Source organism: Aquarana catesbeiana, linkage group LG04, assembly GCF_042186555.1.
Source record: "Aquarana catesbeiana isolate 2022-GZ linkage group LG04, ASM4218655v1, whole genome shotgun sequence".
Taxonomy (NCBI): Eukaryota; Metazoa; Chordata; class Amphibia; order Anura; family Ranidae; genus Aquarana; species Aquarana catesbeiana.
In genome coordinates this window covers 67,361,161-67,380,356 of record NC_133327.1, presented here as the reverse complement: position 1 = coordinate 67,380,356, position 19,196 = coordinate 67,361,161, and the positions used below count along the sequence as shown (strand labels likewise).

Genomic DNA, 19,196 nt, shown 5'->3' with positions numbered 1-19,196 from the left:
ATGCTTTACAAAATGAAGGCAGACAGTATGGTCAAAGTGTAAGTAAACCCCCCCTATCGTTTTCAGCCAAGGAAGCTGCCATCTTTGCCTCTGTTTAATCTATAACTGTCATGATTCTGCACATGTGATCAGTTATGACACCCGCCATTGGATGGTTTGACAATTTGGTTGAGAGCACAACCAATGGGAGTGTAACATTTCCGGCACGAGCCGGAAATGAAACTGTTTTATGGATGGGTTTACTTCTGCTTTAAAATACAAAAAGAATCAGTGGGTCCTGCTCATTATAGCTTACAATTCACAAGGGAGGGTCACGTGATACAAGAGATAATAATGTGGGGTTGTGCGGATGGAGAAAATTTAAATTACAGTTGTTAGATAGAAATAAGATGGGCTGACTGAGCTAATAATATTTGTAAATATATGAAATGTAAAAGGTTAGTTGGAGGCTGGATAGGCTTCTCTAAGGAGATGGGTTCTCATTAAAGCTAAGGGGATACCCCAGAGCTTGCACCTTTTAACAACCTCCACATATCTATACTGATCAATTCTGTTTACAAATCAGTTAAATCATTTAAAATTGTTTTATGAAGTTCCCTGCCTAAACTGGCTTACAGTGCCTTGCAAAAGTATTTACTCCCCTTGGCATTTTTCATGTTTTGTTGTCTCACAAAATGGAATTAACATGGATTGTTTGAGGATTTGCATCATTTAATTTGGTGGCAGGCGATGTGGCAAGTGACACGCTCAGGGCTCCCACTGATTCTGCATTATGGTGAGTTGACCTATTTAATTTTATATACAATGTAATAATAGAAATAATGTGCTTCAATCATCCTGACACCATAACAACTATGGTGCCGTCATGATTGAAGCGCCAACACCAGCCATTTCCCCCCAAAAAATGTATTTTCTGGCAGTGCCCCTCCCGAGATTAGACTCTGGTACTGCTGTTGCCTTTCAAAAGAAGCAATGTTTATTTGAACTAAAGCAAATTCAAGAGTCATTCATAATCATTCACAACAATACATTCTATGTCACCATGATTTTCTATTATAATGTATTCATCGTCTCCCTCCAGTACAATTATTTCAATCTCCTTGTCTCCTGTTACAACATTTTCCTCTTTCTCCTGTTCCAGAAGATCAATGTCTTTTTGGGTTGCATCTTCAAAGTTCCAAGGAAAATGAAGATAGTTTAGTACAACTCCTACTTCATTCCTGCAGCTGGGGTCTTGGGCAAAAAGTACATGAAATAAACCATGAACCCTCCTGTTAACCTTCTTCCAACCATTTGGTGGTGGCATGTGGCCAATGTTGTTCTGCCAGTAAACAAACCTTTGAAACGATAGATTTTCAACAAGAGCCATTTGCCACGGAAAGTTTCCAGTGAGGAGAACGTACAAAACAACACCAAAGGCCCAGATGTCAACACTAGGATCCACGACAATTGATTCCGTGGGCTTTAGTGTACACAGTTCAGGAGACATGTACTGGTTGATGGGTGACATTGATGGAACAACAGTACCAACACATTGAGTGAGTCCAAAGTCACTTAGTTTGACGTTATGACATCTCTTGTCCATAAGTAAAATATTATCTGGCTTCAGGTCCCTATGCACCAGTTTTTTACTGTGCATGTATTCAAGCGCCTGGGTGATCTGTAATGCACAGCGTTTAACCAGCTTTTCTGGAATTCCCACCTGGAAAAGTAAAAACGATTATATGAAATTCATGTGAAATATCACATTTATACAATGTTAATTTCTAAATCTGCAAATAGAATTACATGTTAACATGATTGCAATTAATCTAAAATATTTCAGAAATGTAGGAAAGATGGGAGGTCTAAGTGATTTAAAATTTTACCTGCATCTTAAAAACTTTGACTACCCTTTCATATAGAGTGGTGAAGCATTACAACTTATGTCATGTTATTGTTTCCTATATCCCCCCTAGGAAGTGAGGTGGTAGTGGAGGGATGCAACTGCCTCTATTTGTTGATTTTGTCTCTGAAGCAGAAGGTAATAGTTAAAGTGGTTCTAAAGCCTTAAAGGATAAGTTTACCTTTCATAACATGTTACATGTTACACAGACCGGCCCCCGCGCATCCCCGCTGTGACAGCTAGTGGGGTTCTTCTTCCTCCCTTCTTCCCTCCCTTCCATGCACAGAGCCCTGATTGACAGGGCTCTGTGCATGGAAAACTACAAGGCCCGGCAGCCTTTGCGGCTGTCGGCTTGTAGTTTTCAATGAACTACCACAATGCTGCGAAGCACAGTGATAGTTCATTCATGTTTCCTGTCAGATTGTATCTGCTTACCTGTACGGGATGTACCGGCAAGCAGATACACAGGCTCTGCTGGAGACCTGCATGGCACCAACGATCTGCTGATTGCTGGTGCAATGGTTTACAAGCTCCAAAAAAATAAATTTATTCACATTTTTTTACCTGCAAAAAAAATGTGCATTCATTTTTTTTTGTAAAACATGAACTTATCCTTTAAGGTTTTACACCTTCAAACATTCTATGCATGAAGGTGCAAAACCTTCTGTGCTGCAACTTCATCTTCATGATGGGATTAAGAAAGATCTTGCCCAGAGAATGTAGACTGCAGAAAATAACTGACAGGGATTTTTACCCTTCCTTATTTCTTTCCAACCGGGCCAACATTACTTGGTATAAATGTTTGCAATTTACAGAATGTACCCATGACAAAACACCAGTTACTATTTATTTCCAGGATCCCTAGGACCATATATATATATATATATAAAAATGAATAAATTGGCAAGCAAATGCTGAAGTGTCAGCTGCTTTATTTTACTTACGCTTGGCTGGATGATCGAGTGAAGCGATCCAGCAGGTGCTAATTCCTGGCTGAACACATAGTGGTCTGAGGCTTCCAGAGGGCTTGAATAGGTAGAGATGAAGCCCTGGTGTCCAGTAAGATAGAGTGAAATGCACACTTCATGCAAAAACTCTTCTCGTTTGGTTAGTTCCTTTTTCACCATTTTTAGGGCAACAAGTCTACCTGTTAAAGAGAAAAAAATGAATTGATTTACAAATAAGATTTGAACATCTAAAAACCTCTGATGTACAATACTTGAGTCCACTAACTTTACATAGACTGGATGGTTTTCTTCAACATGTAGTCAGCTCCTCTGAGCCTTTGTTAGCAGTGTGTTATAGAGCTATCCATGCAGCTGGATCTATTGTCCTCTGTATATGCAAAATATGAGGGGAATGGGGATAGTTGCTGAAGCCATCCTACTCAGCCCTCCAAGGGGAAATGATCTATCTTGGTACCGACCACAAAATTCAATTGAAGATAAAATATTAATTTATTACATATAAAAACATATATCACAACATCTAAATCAAAACAATTGTCCTCTGTAAATGCTAAGTATCTGGGTTGTACATAGAGAATCATCAGTTGTTATTAAAATCTGTTACCTGCTTAGCTGCATATGTGGCTTACTGTAACTGCCTATGACATGACCGGCTTAAAGCAAATCATGAGAGAAACAGGAAGGTTGCTATTGGTAAGCTCCTCTTCAAAATGCCAATTTCTTGGCTGTCATGTTGTACCCTCCAAATGTAATATACAGTGTATATAGAATCACTGACTTGTATCATGTATGCAAATATGGACTTTGTTAAAAATATTAAGGCTTTCTCTTTGGCTTAACAACTAGCACTTTCAGGAGAATTTAAAAGAAAAAAGGTGGCCTTCTTGTTTTTACCTATGGCAAGGTTACGTTAAAGACATGTAAGAGGATTAAATTGAGAAATTGAGACAGGTTGAAAGACTCTTATTTTCTGGGGAAGCAATGCCAGTTGCCTAATTGGAGTTTTGTCCTGTTCTTATTCAGCACTGAGAAGATAGGAAGAACTGGTTGATCTTTGTTCATTATGATCTTTAACCCAAACTTCTGTAACAAAGCCCATATGTCTAAGGTGACAATTTTTTTAGCAAAGATTCAAATTTCTTTGTTATCTGTTCTAAAGGTTCAAACAATTGGGCAAATCAGAAATACTAATACATGAAAGTAGGTGCTGCTACCTCCCAGTGTTATAATGTGGATTTACCACCGGTGCTCTGGCAGAGGCAGCAAGATTGCAGAGTAAACAATGGAGTGCCAGCTTTTCTAAATAAGAAATACTCTTTGTAATTATTTAGGAGAATTCACTTACCCATTTCCCTGTCTACCGCCCTCACAACTAAACCATAAGTACCCTCTCCAAGCTGTTCCAGGATTTCATATTCTTCACCACAAATTCTTCCTTCAATCCCACAAGTTGAGTAGGCTGCCATTTTGAATATGGTGATATCAGGCTTTCTCTGCACATAAGAGCACAACATTTTTATGTAAAGACTTTTTGCTCAAAATTCTTTATAAATGTATTTCAAATGTTGCAATTACTTTCTTTTTGAAAAGAAAACCAAAATACCAGCAATATAGCAAAGATACATTTAGAAGACTAGACTTACCTAGGCACAGAACGGACAGCTAGGAGTAGAAGTTCAAAGTAGATTGAGTTTCTGCAAAAGTTGATAAAATAGCTTCTGCAAGGTCCAGTCTTAGAAAGATCTTGAAAAAAGTGGATATTTGTGGTTCACAGACCATCTTGGTCTTTTATAAAGAAGTTTAGACAGGAGCCAAGCCAGGAAGCTTCAAACCTTCATTTGAATGCAAATCGAATCATCACCTGAACTTGATAAATCAATGTGACTCCTTTGTGTCTACAGTGTAAACAGGTTCCCATCACAGTGGGTAGTAGGGAGTGGACATGTCTTTATTTTCACTGTTTTCAGATTGGTAATGTTGACAACAATTGAACCTCTGAGGGCGTTTGACCTGTTCAGATTAAAACTTCTGTAGTAAAAAGGGGTTTTAAAAGTAAAACATGTTAGATTTTAGCCTTTACCTACTTTATGGGATCAGGCAATAATTAGATCATCTTTGAGGTGATTAAGGAGAAAACTATAGCTCTATGCAAAACTGGTATTGTAGATAAAATACACTATTGGTTACAAATGACTACTTCTCACTGCACCAGTCTCGGTTTTAAATATCTTCTGTTCTAATAATTTTTTGGACTTATTAATCTATAAAATTTCATAAACCATTTTATTACCATAGCGTCACTCCTAATATGTTCTACTACAGAACGCTTTGTAACATCTATACAGTAGCTGTTGCTCAGATTAGCCTGTGTGCTGCTGGCTTTAGTTGCTTAGGTTTTTTAATGCTAAAACTCAATATTGTAACAAAAGGTAATTCAAGTTACATAGTTAGTCAGGTTGAAAAAAGACACAAGTCCAATTTTATACCCTCAGTTGACCCAGGGGAAGGCAAAAAACCCCAGCAGAGCATGCTCCAATTTGCTACAGCAGGGGAAAAAATTCCTTCCTGATCCCCCAAGAGGCAATCGGATTTTCCCTGGATCAACTTTATATACTTTTCAAGTATATATCTGAATAAGGTTCATAATGATAAAAATAAATGTCTCATCCCTATAGCAGAATATTGAAAAACTATCATACCATGTAGGACTTTGAAGGTGTCACAAAAATATCTTGGTCAAGTATAAAAAAAATTCTTTACACTTTATTTTATTACAATTCTGGAAAAAAGAGCATTTCTATTTCAGAAGGAATTTCATACACCAGACTCTCAAATTTAAATCATTAAATGCATTAGTCAAAGGGTTACTTCTTGTATTCCTGATTTACAGTAGATGAGGTAGGACTGACAGTAATGTACAGTACATTATATACACACCATCATATACAGTGAGGGTGCCTTGCTCGGTTATGCAATCTTTCTGTATAAAAATGTTCTTTGCTAAAGTAGAGCTAAAGGTAAAACTTTTTTCCAATTTTGGTTAGAGTAAAGCCCCATACACACGGGACAAATGTCAATCGGCAACGGCCGGTTAAAAAAAAAAAAACAGCTAATTCCCAATCAGCGCTCTCAGCCAATGGCAGAGATCGCTGATCGGAGTGTTCTGGTGGGTGGGGGGGGGCATCCCCCTGTCAGAACACAACAGTCCAGTGGGGGAGATCGCTGGACTAACCTTACATGGTTAGTAAAGTGGCTCCGACTGGAGCTGTCAGTTTTTTTTGTGCAACCCGCTGGGTAGCACAAAAAAAAACTGTTCGTGTGTACCCGGCTTAAGGGATAGTTCTATCGACTGTTCCTCCAAAGATAGGGAATCCCTGAATGTCACCAGAACTGGTGCCTTCATTAGAAGATTTTCTCTCTATTCCTCTTTTGGCGACAAATTTTAGGATTTTCTTTCATTTTCGCTGTCACTGATAACTGCCAACAGGAAAATTGAGAGAGTGAATCTCCCTAATGGGGGCACAAGCAGCAATAATAACCCAACAGGTGTTTTAAACTCTCTACACTCTATCTTGGTTATTAAGATGGGTACATACATTTGGCTACTTGGTGACTTATGGACTTGATAACCTTTTGGACATTTTCAGGGTACCAAATATCTAAATGGTTGCATATATAAGAATATGACTTGTATGATGGGGTTTTTATATGATTTTAATTTTTGAATAAAGATTATGGTATCTTTTTGTAACAACATGGGTTTGCATGGTTTGTTTTCACAAGATATTCAGCTGTGAATTGAACTGAGAAGTAGACCTACAGAATATGTGAATCTCATTGTACAACTCAGATTATTTCCCAGTCTTAGTGTAAAATATCACATTTGCAATAACGTATATAAAAATGAAATTACCCTTAAAGCAGTGGATTTGAGTGATATTTTAACACTGCAGCTAATGTTCCAGCCGCCTTTGTCTGTATTCAAAATGTAATCATTGCACAGGTCTGACAATAAAAGGTCTCCGGGAGTCGTTCTATATTTATTGTTCTTTTGCTAGTGAAACCTGAAGGTGTAAATGGTAAAGTGCTCAATTCATATGTATGCTCAGTACACAAACCAAGGGCAGGGTTAGAAAACTTTAATCAACTTTGATTTAGTTATGCAGGTAAAAAGCTGTTTGAGCATTGTTTTGTTACAAGTTGAAGCAAAAAAAATGCTCCCTTTCAGGGACACATCTAATAAAGAAAAAAACGAAGTGCTTAGGAACCATTTGTACCAGACACGGTGTTAATTACTAATGTGCAACTTGTTGGCCAATTTTAAATTTTTTATTTTTTTTTATAAGAAAAGCTGGAAGCTCTTTGTATTGCAATGAGTAATTCCAATGGTTCCACTTGCCAATTGTTGCATCCTAGAATCCTTGCACAACCCTGTCAACACGTCACACTGAATATGGCCTAATGCTGACCATATACTTAGTCAATTCTTTAGCAATTTCAACAAGCGAATAAACCAAGGAAATCTACCTTCAGTGTTTTTAAACTGCAGCTGATAGAAATTCTTATGCCCCGTACACACGGTCGTTTTTTTTTCCGATGGAAAATGTCCGATCGGAGCATGTTGTCGGAAATTCCGACCGTGTGTGGGCTCCATCGGACATTTTCCATCGGATTTTCCGACACACAAAGTTGGAGAGCAGGAGATAAAATTTTCCGACAACAAAATCCGTTGTCGGAAATTCCGATCGTGTGTACACAAATCCGACGGACAAAGTGCCACGCATGCTCAGAATAAATAAAGAGATGAACGCTATTGGCCACTGCCCCGTTTATAGTCCCGACGTACGTGTTTTACGTCACCGCGTTTAGAACGATCGGATTTTCCGACAACTTTGTGTGACCGTGTGTATGCAAGACAAGTTTGAGCCAACATCCGTCGGAAAAAATCCTAGGATTTTGTTGTCAGAATGTTCGAACAAAGTCCGACCGTGTGTACGGGGCATTAGAATTCAAGCAAATTGTTGAAATTGCAAGAAAATTGTTTGATTGGCCAACACGAAGGATTGTAACCCTAAGACACCAAACATTTGTCTTGAATAGTCAAAAACAATACTGTATCAGCTCTTCCAAGGCTGGAGGACCCACTGGATGAGAATCTTGCCATGAAGGTGTGTAAATAATGAAAGCACCATTTCTGACCACCACGCAGCATACAGTGCTGAGAGAACATTGCTGTAAATGTTTCATCAATCCAATCAGCTCAGTATTTCCTGTCTGGCACCGGGTGTCTTCAAGCGCAAGTGGGTGCAAGGAATGTATATCAGGTACCCCTTTTCATGTGCCTCTGCTCAAGATTCCTAGAAATTTACCCGCACGAGTATCAAACATCTAAATTGATGCCCCAGTGCCTTTGTCAAGACTATTCTAGGGTTCATCAGACCGTCCACTAGTTTGTCTTCTGGCACTTCCAGTTTTTATATTTTGGTTTAACTATTATCCGCTGACTGTCCTAGTTGTTGAAGAGCTGTCCCTGGCAGGGGTAGTCATTTTAACTACTTGATAGAGCTACCAGTTTTATTTTATGTTCAATACTCTCAAAGTTAACTGGTCATGAGCAAAAGAGGCTGCCACCCTTTTCTGATACTACTTACCTGTCATGTTCAACCTCGTGTGTCAATACGTTGAAGCACAGGCCTGGCACAAATATGTAGTTTAGGACTTCTAGCTATTCTGCTTGTATACTCATTTCACATCAGTGACGTAAAGTATTGAAGCCACTAGATCGGCACAGAGGCAGAAAACCTAGAATATTCAGGAATTGGCCACCTATGGCAGCCTCCATATTTCCACATGACTGGTTCACTTTAGCTGTCTATAAACAGATGGCAATGATTTAACCACTTCAGTACCCGCCCATAGTCATATGACGTCCACAGATGGGATCCCCTATCCTGGGTGGACGTCATATGACGTCCTGGGATTCCCGGCCGTCTAGGGGGCGCGCGCGCGCCGCCGGGAGTGCGAGCGCCCGCCGCGTTCCTCGGGACCCGGTGCGTGTGCCCGGCGGCCGCGATGTCCGCCGGGCACCCGCGATTGCCCGTTAACCGGGCCGGCATGTGGATCTGTGGGTGTAAACCCACAGATCCACAGCCTGTCAGCTCTGAGGAGAGCGATCTGTGTTCCCAGAACGGAGGAACACTGATCGATCTCCTCCCCTAGTGCGTTCCCTCCCCCTTCAGTTAAAATCATTCCCTAGGAAACATACTTAACCCCTCCCCGCCCCCTAGTGGTTAACCCCTTCACTGCCTGTCACATTTACACAGTAATCAATGCAATTTTATAGCATTGATCGCTGTATAAATGTGATTGGTCCCAAAAATGTGTCAAAAGTGTCCGCCATAATGTCGCAGTCACCAAAAAAAATCGCGATCGCCGCTAAAAAAATTAAAAAAATTTTTTTTTTTTTTAAAAATGCCATAAATCTATCCCGTATTTTGTAGACACTATAACTTTTGCGCAAACCAATCAATATACGCTTATTGCGATTTTTTTTACCAAAAATATGTAGAAGAATACGTATCGGCCAAAACTGAGGAAAAAATGTGTTTTTTAAAAAAAAAATTGGGATATTTATTATAGCAAAAAGTAAAAAATATTGTGTTTTTTTCAAAATTGTCGCTCTTCTTTTGTTTATAGCGCAAAAAATAAAAACCGCAGAGGCGATCAAATACCACCAAAAAAAGCTCTATTTGTGGTGAAAAAAGGACGTCAATTTTTTTTGGGTACAACGTCGCACGACCGCGCAATTGACGTTTAAAGTGCGACAGTGCTGAAAACTAAAAATTGGCCTGGGAAGGAAGGGGGTGAAATTGCCCTGTATTGAACCGGTTAATGTCTCAGACACCCAAAGGAGTAATCTGACAGAAAGCAGTCGGTGAAATCTTGTTACATTACAATTGCCCCCCACCCTATTAGGTTGACACTAGGTGCCCCTCTTGCCACTAAAAAAGCACAGAAAACTTTAATACAGTATGTGTTGTGTGTCCCTGTCATTCCTTTACTTTATGTTTCTTTGGTGGTGGTGTGTCCCCATGGGATTTGTACCAGCACTAAGAAGCCTTTGAACCATGTTTGTCCAACAGCATACATTAAGGCTGAACTATACGTAGTTTTATTAGACACAGCTTAATTTCAGTTCTATATTAATAAATCATTAATATGTATTTTGCTTTTAGCGCAAGTCCCTAAATTTGACTGGGTTTCGACCTCTTGTAAGCCATTGTACAACAGAGCGCAGACTAATGCCCCGTACACACGGTCGGATTTTCCGACGGAAAATGTGTGGTAGGACCTTGTTGTCGGAAATTCCGACCGTGTGTAGGCTCCATCACACATTTTCCATCTGATTTTCCGACACACAAAGTTTGAGAGCAGGATATAAAATTTTCCGACAACAAAATCCGTTGTCGGAAATTCTGATCGTGTGTACACAAATCCGACGGACAAAGTGCCACGCATGCTCAGAATAAATAAAGAGATGAAAGCTATTGGCCAGTGCCCCGTTTATAGTCCCGACGTACGTGTTTTACGTCACCACGTTCAGAACGATCGGATTTTCCGACAACTTTGTGTGACCGTGTGTATGCAAGACAAGTTTGAGCCAACATCCGTCTGAAAAAATCCTAGGATTTTGTTGTCAGAATGTCCGAACAAAGTCCGACCGTGTGTATGGGGCATAAGAGAAGGAGAAGCAGCACAAAGAACCAACCAGTTGTGCTGCAGTGCTCATGTGCCAACATGCTGATTGGAGGAGAAAGCGGAGATGAGCTTATGAGTCTGCTGCTTCTCATTTGCTCACTATGCTCATTTACAGGCTGTAGGAATTGACAAGACCTGTACATGTTAGTGGACTGCAGCAGAGAAAAATCAGATCTTCTGCTGAACAGTGCTGCGCCATGTGCCAGAGCTTTGAAATGTTAAGACTGGGTGGACAGAAACACAAAATGGCTAATCCACTGGCAACTAAAATCGCTCCTGTGTATTTATTTGTTTATTTAGCCATTTGCCTGGCGCTCAGCTTTAATTTTCTACTGTTACTGCTTTTTGGCCTACTCTATCAATCAAGCCTGCAGGCCTCATTTAGCAATATTTTCTTCATTTTTCTTTAGACTTGGTAACCTAAGTGACCACAAACCCCTTCATTATAGATCAGTATATCTGTCATCAAATCTGGTATTGACCTATACTGGAGCAATGCACTGTGGGGCTGAATGTTAGGTTATGAACATTTCTAAACAGAGTTAGCTGGTCCACCTCTTTACAGAAAAGGTTGCAGGATCTTTGCAAGTAATTAGAATCATACATACGGGAGGACAATGTTAATTAGCATTCATAGTTTAGCTCAGTGTTTTTCAACCTCTTTTCATTCAAGGCACCCTTTAAAAATGATGGACAGTCGAGGCACCCCATTCTAAAATGTAAAAACTATTCTAATAGCTTTACATAATGCAGCAACATCCACACAAGCAGGACACCCAACGTTAGAAGTGATTTATTCTTCCACAGCAAATACACTTTTGCACACGAGTACTGACTAGTATTCCAATGTTTCTCTTCTCCCTCAGTTTTTCTCCATCACTCAGCTAATGTGACCCCAATGCTGATAGAGAGGGGCAGAGGAGGGTCAAACAAGGATGCTATGCAGGCGACTGACATCCTCCTTACCAACCGATGGTTGTTAGGACGCCAGCAGCTTCAGGGTTGTAATGGTGTACAATGAAAACCCGTGGCTTTGTGTAACTAAAAGGCAGCCGTCGTCCACACACCAGCTTGTATACAATTTTAAGGCAATTTTTAGGCATTTTACCAAGGCATCCCTGAAGAAACCTCAAGGCACCCTGATTGAAAAAGGCTGGTTTAGCCTGTAATACATCTAAAGTCTAGTACACACGATGAGATCATCAAACTAATGATCGTCTGTTTTTTTTTTTTTTTTTGCACGCTAGTCTCCATACTGAAAACAAATAGGTTACTAAAATGCGAAAATTCCTGTATGACAGAATAAAAATTCAGACGCGGTGTCATGTATATGTATTGTATTTTCGGACGAAAACCAGTACTGATTAAACGAAAATCGTACGATCTGGGATCGTAGGAGGAAAATTTTTGTGTTTTTTCCTTCGGATGATTTCAGACATAAGCTGTTACGAACAATCAGATTATCGTATGATCGCTTCAAAAGTGGAATTTTTTCGTGTGTACTAGGCTTTAAGCTGGTTATACAAGGTTAAAATTTTAGTTTAAAAAATTGTAGGTTTTTGAAATGTTCAATTAGGACCAAATGTAACCATTTTTAAGTTTAATAATGAGGGAAATCGAAAGTGAAAGATGATTTTTTCTTTTCTTTTTCTTATCTGAAGGAAATTCTGAATGCAGTCCTCAGTCAAGAAAAAAAAAAAAATAATATATATACTTTGATTTTTTGTTATTTTTTAATATATCTGGGAATCCATTCAAATAGCAGGTCTGGACAAAATTTTTAAAGGACCTTGCTTGATTCAATTATGGCATTATTGAAAACTCTGACAAACAATTTTTCAGAATTCAGTACAAATGTTTGAATGAAAATGCCAAGCTGGTGATTCTGTCCACAGCTCTCAGTTTATTTAAGGATTTTATGTGAGTGGATCTCGGCTATTTTCCAGTAGACAAAGGCTACATTTCCTCATGTGATTTTTGCAGCTCAGCACTTCAGGAAATGTTCTATGGCCCCTTTTGCCAATAACATGTTGTAATTTGAACTTTTTATGTTGTTAATTATACTAACATACTAATAATACCAAAGTGCTATAATAATTTTTCTAGAGTTGGGTAAGTGTGGCCCCCAGTTAATTTATTCCTCTTAATTTGGCATGTCTGATGTACACAGAACACACTCCAGAGTCACCATGTAACACCTCTCCTGACACAACACAGGCCTTTGAAAAAAAAGCGACTCTGGTGGGACTCGAACCCACAACCTTTGAATGTCTACAACACTGCTAGAAGTCCAATGCGCTATCCATTGCGCCACAGAGCCAGCTGGCTATGAGCCTTCTGACAACTCATCAACAGGTGTACTCTGCTCTTCACAGTGTGTGTATACACATACAGAACGTAGGCGCTCCTCTTCCCTGCGTCTATAGCATATTTTTCATCCCAATGATCCTATGACTATCCATAGAACAGTAAAGAGAGGAAACTTTTCTTTATTGTATTTCTGTGATTAACCACTTGACCTCTGGAAAATTTACCCCCCTTCATGACTGGGCCATTTTTTGAGATATGACACAGCATTGCTTTAACAAATGCACGGCCATGCAACACTTACCCAAAAAAAGTTTATTTAATTTTTTTCACACAAATATAGCAATCTTTTGGTGGTATTTGATCACCACAGTTTTTTTTGCACTGTAAACAAAAAAAGGCCAACAATTTTGAAAAAAAAAACAATATTTTTTTACTTTCTGCTATAAAGCATATCCAATTAAAAAGAAATTAGGGCAATATGTATTCTGCTACATATTTTTGGTAAAAAATCCCAATAGGCGTATATTGATTAGTTTACGCCAACGTTAAAGCACCCACCAACTTTGGTATATATTTATGGAATTTTTATTTTTATACTAGTAATGGTGACTTATAAGGTGACTGCGATATTGCAGCAAACAATTGGACACTAACTGACTTTTGACACTTTGCGGGAACCAGTAACACTAATACAGTGATCAGTGCTAAAAATATGCACTTTCACTGTACTAATGACACTGGCTGGGAAGAGGTTTAACATCAGGGACAATCAAAGGGTTAACTGTGTGCCTAGCCAGTGTTTTTGTGTACTGTGTGCTGCTTTTACTAGGGGAAGAGATGGCTCTCCATTTTGTGTGTTACACTGACGATTGGCGGGTGCCGGCAGACATCCAGTGTCCGGCGCCCACAGATCGGCTTCTGTTTTGATTAAGCACAGCAGAAGCGGCCCGCTGCTGCAACTGCTGCTCCCCCCTGTAGGAGGAAGTGCAGAATCACATATATATGTGTGATCCTGCACAGGAGGGCCGCTGGGTAGCAATAAATCTGCTATAGGGTGGTCCAGAAGTGGTTAAACATGCAAGCAATTGGTGTAACATTCATGCAATTGTGTAGTAAATTTCCCAGGTGAGCAACTGCTGTGATAAAATTAATTGACCATAATTAAAATGGGAAAATAATATTTTTCCTGAGGTAGTATTTGTTTCTTTCCCGATAGTTTGGGGTTAGTTTTTATTTAGCAGTAGGGATCATTTAAAACCCCTGTTAGCAAATAGAAAGTATTGTGGAAATTTCACTTTCCATTATGGAGTCAATAAAATAGAGGAAATCTCTCTTGAGAGGGAAATCCATCTTATAGTTGCCACCAGAACAGGTATAACCCGTATCCTGTATGTAGGCAGGTATTAGTTAACGCTGCCCCAGCGGGGAAGTTGAGTAAATTGTGTTCCTAAATTTTCTTTTGACAGGCGTCACTGGGTCCCACCCACTGGTTCTGTGTGTTATAAAAGGAACAGGGGGTTTGAACCCAGAGGGGGAGAAAACCTAGGGGATTATGTAATGCTGTTCAACCGGAGTATGGAATCCAGTGACGTACCGTAGCCCTAGTTCCCACTGCCCAGGAGGATCGCTTGTCGACCCTCTTGAATATGCCAACTATGGCCTTTGCCAGATATGGACTCTTTGCTATGCAGGTATGCTGGGGCAGCCACGAGCCTGAGTTAGAGACCAGGGTTGTTAGGGAAAGATTGCACTTTATGTTGAACTGATACCTGTGAATGCCTTTTGCCTGGTCTGAAGTTACTAAAGGGATGTAATGCAAGTAACTGGCATATATAGTCTACAGCTTGGGTCACTAAACACCTTGGGGAATTAAGATAATGGTACAAGAGTTAATACAGTGTGAAGATACAGTGGTTAATAAGGGTAACAAAAGTCTCTCTAGCAGCCTGTCATAAGCGTGTATATGTGGCAGGTGAGAGAGCCTCTTGCAGTGAGGGAGATGTTGCGGCACTCCATCAACTTCAACAGCGATCCATCTCCCATAGCAACGGGGAGTAGGTCTGCACCACTGGGGCCCTCATCCTGTGCAAAGGTATAAGAGAGGAAGAGTTAAGTGACGTACACACATGAAGTCCACGCTGGACGGGACCCCATACCGTTACTGGGAGTGAGGTAGCGGTGATATGCTGGACTGGTGGAGAAGGCATTGGCCCTGTGTGTCCCTACTAAATGCACAAGTGACTGTGCTGATGCTTAATACATCAGGAGAGATTAGAGTACAGTCAGTTGTTCAAGTAAAGGTATCCCACCAAAGAGTCTAGCGTAGCCCAGAACCAAGCCCGCATTAGGCCTCTTATGTGACTCTTGCTTGGTGCTCAATGAGGAGGGAAATATGGAGGACGTGATGACCAACCACTCACCTACCTTTACATGTATTTGAAGATTCCTGTTGTGGAGACAAGTCAACATTTTTTAATTTTCCCTCACTTTTAGTCCTGGTAACAGCAGGGACAGTAAAAAGTTGACATTGTCTAATCCCTACCCATAACTATAAAAAAGCAAAAACTTTTGGATTGAAATACACTTTAACACTTAGGGCTAATGCACATGGGTATATGATATGCTGCCTCGGATCTGTAAATTTTATAAGGCTCTAAATACAGCAGTATTGTATTCCATGGGTTCCATTCACACAGCTTTCTTTTGGTCTGTATCGTTGGGCTGCATCAACAAAACAAGAAAATTCTCTGCTCACGGTTTAAACCATATTTTACTCTTCACGCCCGTAAATGTTTATGCAAACATTTACATGGATACAGTGTTACTGCACAATGCGCCCCACCGCCAAGTAAATTCAGGAACAAGATGTACACAATTTGTAGGTAATGGTAACTCAAGTACAGAATGACCCCGGGGTTCAGTTATTCTAAATGATTGAAGACCGAGAACATTCTATGCCTGAGCCACCACCATATAATTTACTCATTTAGGGCAAGCTGTAAATATCATGTGTAGGCAAAGCAGAATGGCTACATTCATATACAGTATATACATAGTACACTTCTCAGCTCATGCTGGCATAAGTGGGTGTATGTTTGTATGAATTGAAATGCAGTATGGACCACTTCTTTTACACAGGACCTTGCTGGTATATGGGGTAGTGGGTGTATACTAGATCATCTCCCCAGCCAAGAGACAGCTGGTGCTTGCATTGATCTCCCTACCAATGTCCAATGGGATGCTTGCTGGTAGTGAACTTTCATTAAGCATAATAAAACCATTTATACACTTTTGGCAGAGAGTCCACTCAAGACCCAAGATTGGGCTCTGGTATTTCCTTTGTAGACAATTATTTTGGGATTACCCAGTCATATTTTCTTGAACGTTATAATAATATATACTAATGCGCAAACAAAGTGATTATAAATATAAATAAAATGAAGTAGCTGCCAACATGGATAAGTGTTCCCACACAGTGACAATTTGAATAGAAATTAATGTGGCGCTCACTGAATGAATCATCATAATAAACTTCAACAAATTATGTGCAAAATACAAAAGTGACAGTGCATCAAAAACGTAATTAACACGCATAATAAGGTGCCACAGTATTAAAAGTGATAATGCAATATATAAAGTGCTCTTTTTGATGAAGTCACGTGATCAGTGACGCAATGCATCGGGAGGAGCCAGGTGACATCACTTCCAGTCACGGCCGAGACTGGAAGTACTATATGTGAAGCTGTTTGTCCTGATTTTAAACTATAATTTTACTGTTTGTGATGATTCATTGAGTGAGCGCCACATTCATTTCTATTCAAATTTTCTTGAATGTGACATCTGTTTGCGTGTCTTTTTTTTGCCATAACTTAGTGCTGAAATTTTCTTGTTTAGAAAGTGTTGGATGAGTGCCAGGATCAGAGGAACTGCCAGCTGCTTGTCAACAGTCGTTTATTTGGCTCTGATCCATGTCAAGGAACCAGCAAATACCTGGTGGTGGGATATAAATGTAGGCCAAGTAAGTACAACATTCCCCAGAACTTTGTAAGACTTGTAGAGAAGAATCCCCATTGCAATTATTTAAAGGGCATGTTCAGCCAAACGTATGCATGTGTAGAGTCTGTAGAAGCTTTTTGTAAAGTACTGTGCATAGTCAACCCCCCTTCATGTTTACAGGCCTTGACTCTGGCCTACTTATTTGTTTTAATATATATGCATATAACAAGTAAGGCAATTGCTTTCTATGATGTTCAATGCTCACGTGTGAACTTATGTACAAGGGATAAGCTGTACTCCTGCACTGTGGCCTGTAGGCACCAAATGACCTTTCCAAGCCAGGTAGTGTATTTGCATGGGAGGTAGACCTTTTATGTTTAGAATTTAGGACTGGGGTGGGGAGTTTAGCATGTAGTACAGTTTTTTTTACCTCATTTTGCTTCCTATTCCAGAGACAAGAGAGAACAAGGTTTGAGTGAACATATCCCCTGTTAGATTGTCACCATCAGAACAGTTCTACCCATTGAAAATTTTCTATCCTTTTCTCATCAAGTGAAAACTGTAAATTTTTGTATTTTCCATCATGACTTATTATCACTTGGACAAGAAGTAAGGGAAAATGGGGCTGCAGAAACCAGCAAACATGACAAACATGCTAACCCTCACCCACTATCCAGCACTGAAAACTCAAAGTGCCTCTCAAGCCAAAACAATTTGTACCAAAAATACGGCACTGGAACTTTCAGTGACTCTGCCTCTATGTAAAAGCTGGTTTTTGACCAGTGGGTGAATGGTTTAATTCACTATTAGAAGAAAGTTTGTTTTTAATCAGACTAGAACATTGTACTGTTATATCTATGCTTTCATTTTAGATGAAATTAAGATTAAGGTGGCCTGTGAGGACGACCGACTGAGGCTGAGCTGTAAGAGGAATACAGTAATTGCTATCTATTCTGCTACGTTTGGAAGAGTACAAGGTGGCAGCTTGGAGTGCCCATACCAGGACCTAGCCATGACTTCTACAGGTAAGAGGGTATTCTTTTTGAGGACTCCCAACACTCCAGTTTGTCTTGCCTTGTGGTCAACCCCATCATGACCAAAGATTTGTTTTTATGTAAATCTCCAGATCTTCAACTGCTTCTGCTTTGTAAATAAGTCCAGTGTGTTTAAGTTGAAAATGAGAATTTTGATTGTTTTCTGGATAATTTGTACAAACAAAAAGTTATCATACAGAATGTGTCAAATAACGCTTATATTGGAAGAATGGTAAATACAGTATGTGTGGTTCATCTGATAATAATAATTTGTATTTTATCGTAATAGTAATTGTTAAGCAAGGATGAACAGTTGGACCTTTAATCATAACCTGGTCCAATTTTGTAAGAATAGTGATGCCACCCCATCTCTTTAGATGTACAAGGCCTTGCTCATATGGGTGCTGGGTGCAGAAGTGCAGACTGTTTTGGCATGTACTGCATGCACTTTCCCTACAGTGTATCCCCCCGGAATCGAATAAACTAAAATGCATACCAAGACCAAACACAAACATAAACCCTGATAAACATGAAGAAATGTCAATACATTTTTCGGACTAGACCTGTGGGGGAGGGTTTTGAAGGTGTTAACTCTTGCCAAGCATAACTGGAAATCCATTTGACCCAGCCTCATGTTAAGGCAAAACTTCCAATACAGTACACTGCCATGTATGTCAGGTTCCTTATAGGTGTATATAAAGGCAAATTTTCTATCCATGTTTGGATAGAGCAGTGGGGAAATAGACCTTTCAATAAGTTTTTATTGCTGACTGTGTCCCCACTGGGGAAATTCATCCCTTTTTATTTTCACTGGTGGTCATTGTCTCAAGACAGAAAGTGAGGGGAAATCCCATCACTTTGCTTGACACCCATTCTTATGACAACTCTGGAATATGAGAACACAGACTGCAAAAAAAAGACAAAACTTGTAAGGGGTGTTTATTAAAAAAACACCCAAGACCCTCTGGCTTTACACTTTAAAAAAGTTGCCTGCAATTTGACCCCAGGCTCTTTGTGGACTTCTGTTAGGCTAGCCACTCGTGCAGATTTCTCTTGTTTAAACAGGGTGGGTGGAGGCATCTCTCCTGCTGGTTATTGCATTGTCTTGGGCGGGGGCTGTCAGAATGCTCAAACAGTGACTACATTTGATTGGATTTTTTTTTCCCACCTGGCTCCGTTGACAAAAGTTGATTGAAAAATCAACTCTTTTGTTGAACAGATGGTGCCGATTTAGGACCATCCACG

The 19,196-nt window shown here is 39.8% G+C and overlaps 1 protein-coding gene and 1 non-coding gene across 2 annotated transcripts in view; both read right to left on the bottom strand.

Moving 5' to 3' along the window:
- LOC141141173 (serine/threonine-protein kinase SBK1-like) overlaps nt 1–4,319 on the bottom strand; it is a 28,938-nt gene extending 24,619 nt beyond the window's left edge. The window contains exons 1-3 of the mRNA XM_073628875.1: nt 4,199–4,319; nt 2,830–3,032; nt 1,030–1,702 (exon numbers count right to left, since the gene is read on the bottom strand). Coding sequence (XP_073484976.1) covers nt 1,030–1,702; nt 2,830–3,032; nt 4,199–4,319 — 997 coding nt within the window. The remainder of the gene's footprint in view (nt 1–1,029; nt 1,703–2,829; nt 3,033–4,198) is intronic.
- An 8,525-nt stretch (nt 4,320–12,844) lies between these two features.
- On the bottom strand, nt 12,845–12,931 carry TRNAR-UCU (transfer RNA arginine (anticodon UCU)). Its single transcript is given in 2 exon segments — nt 12,845–12,880; nt 12,895–12,931. It is a non-coding gene; the product is annotated as a tRNA-Arg (tRNA).
- Nucleotides 12,932–19,196: the final 6,265 nt, after the last annotated feature.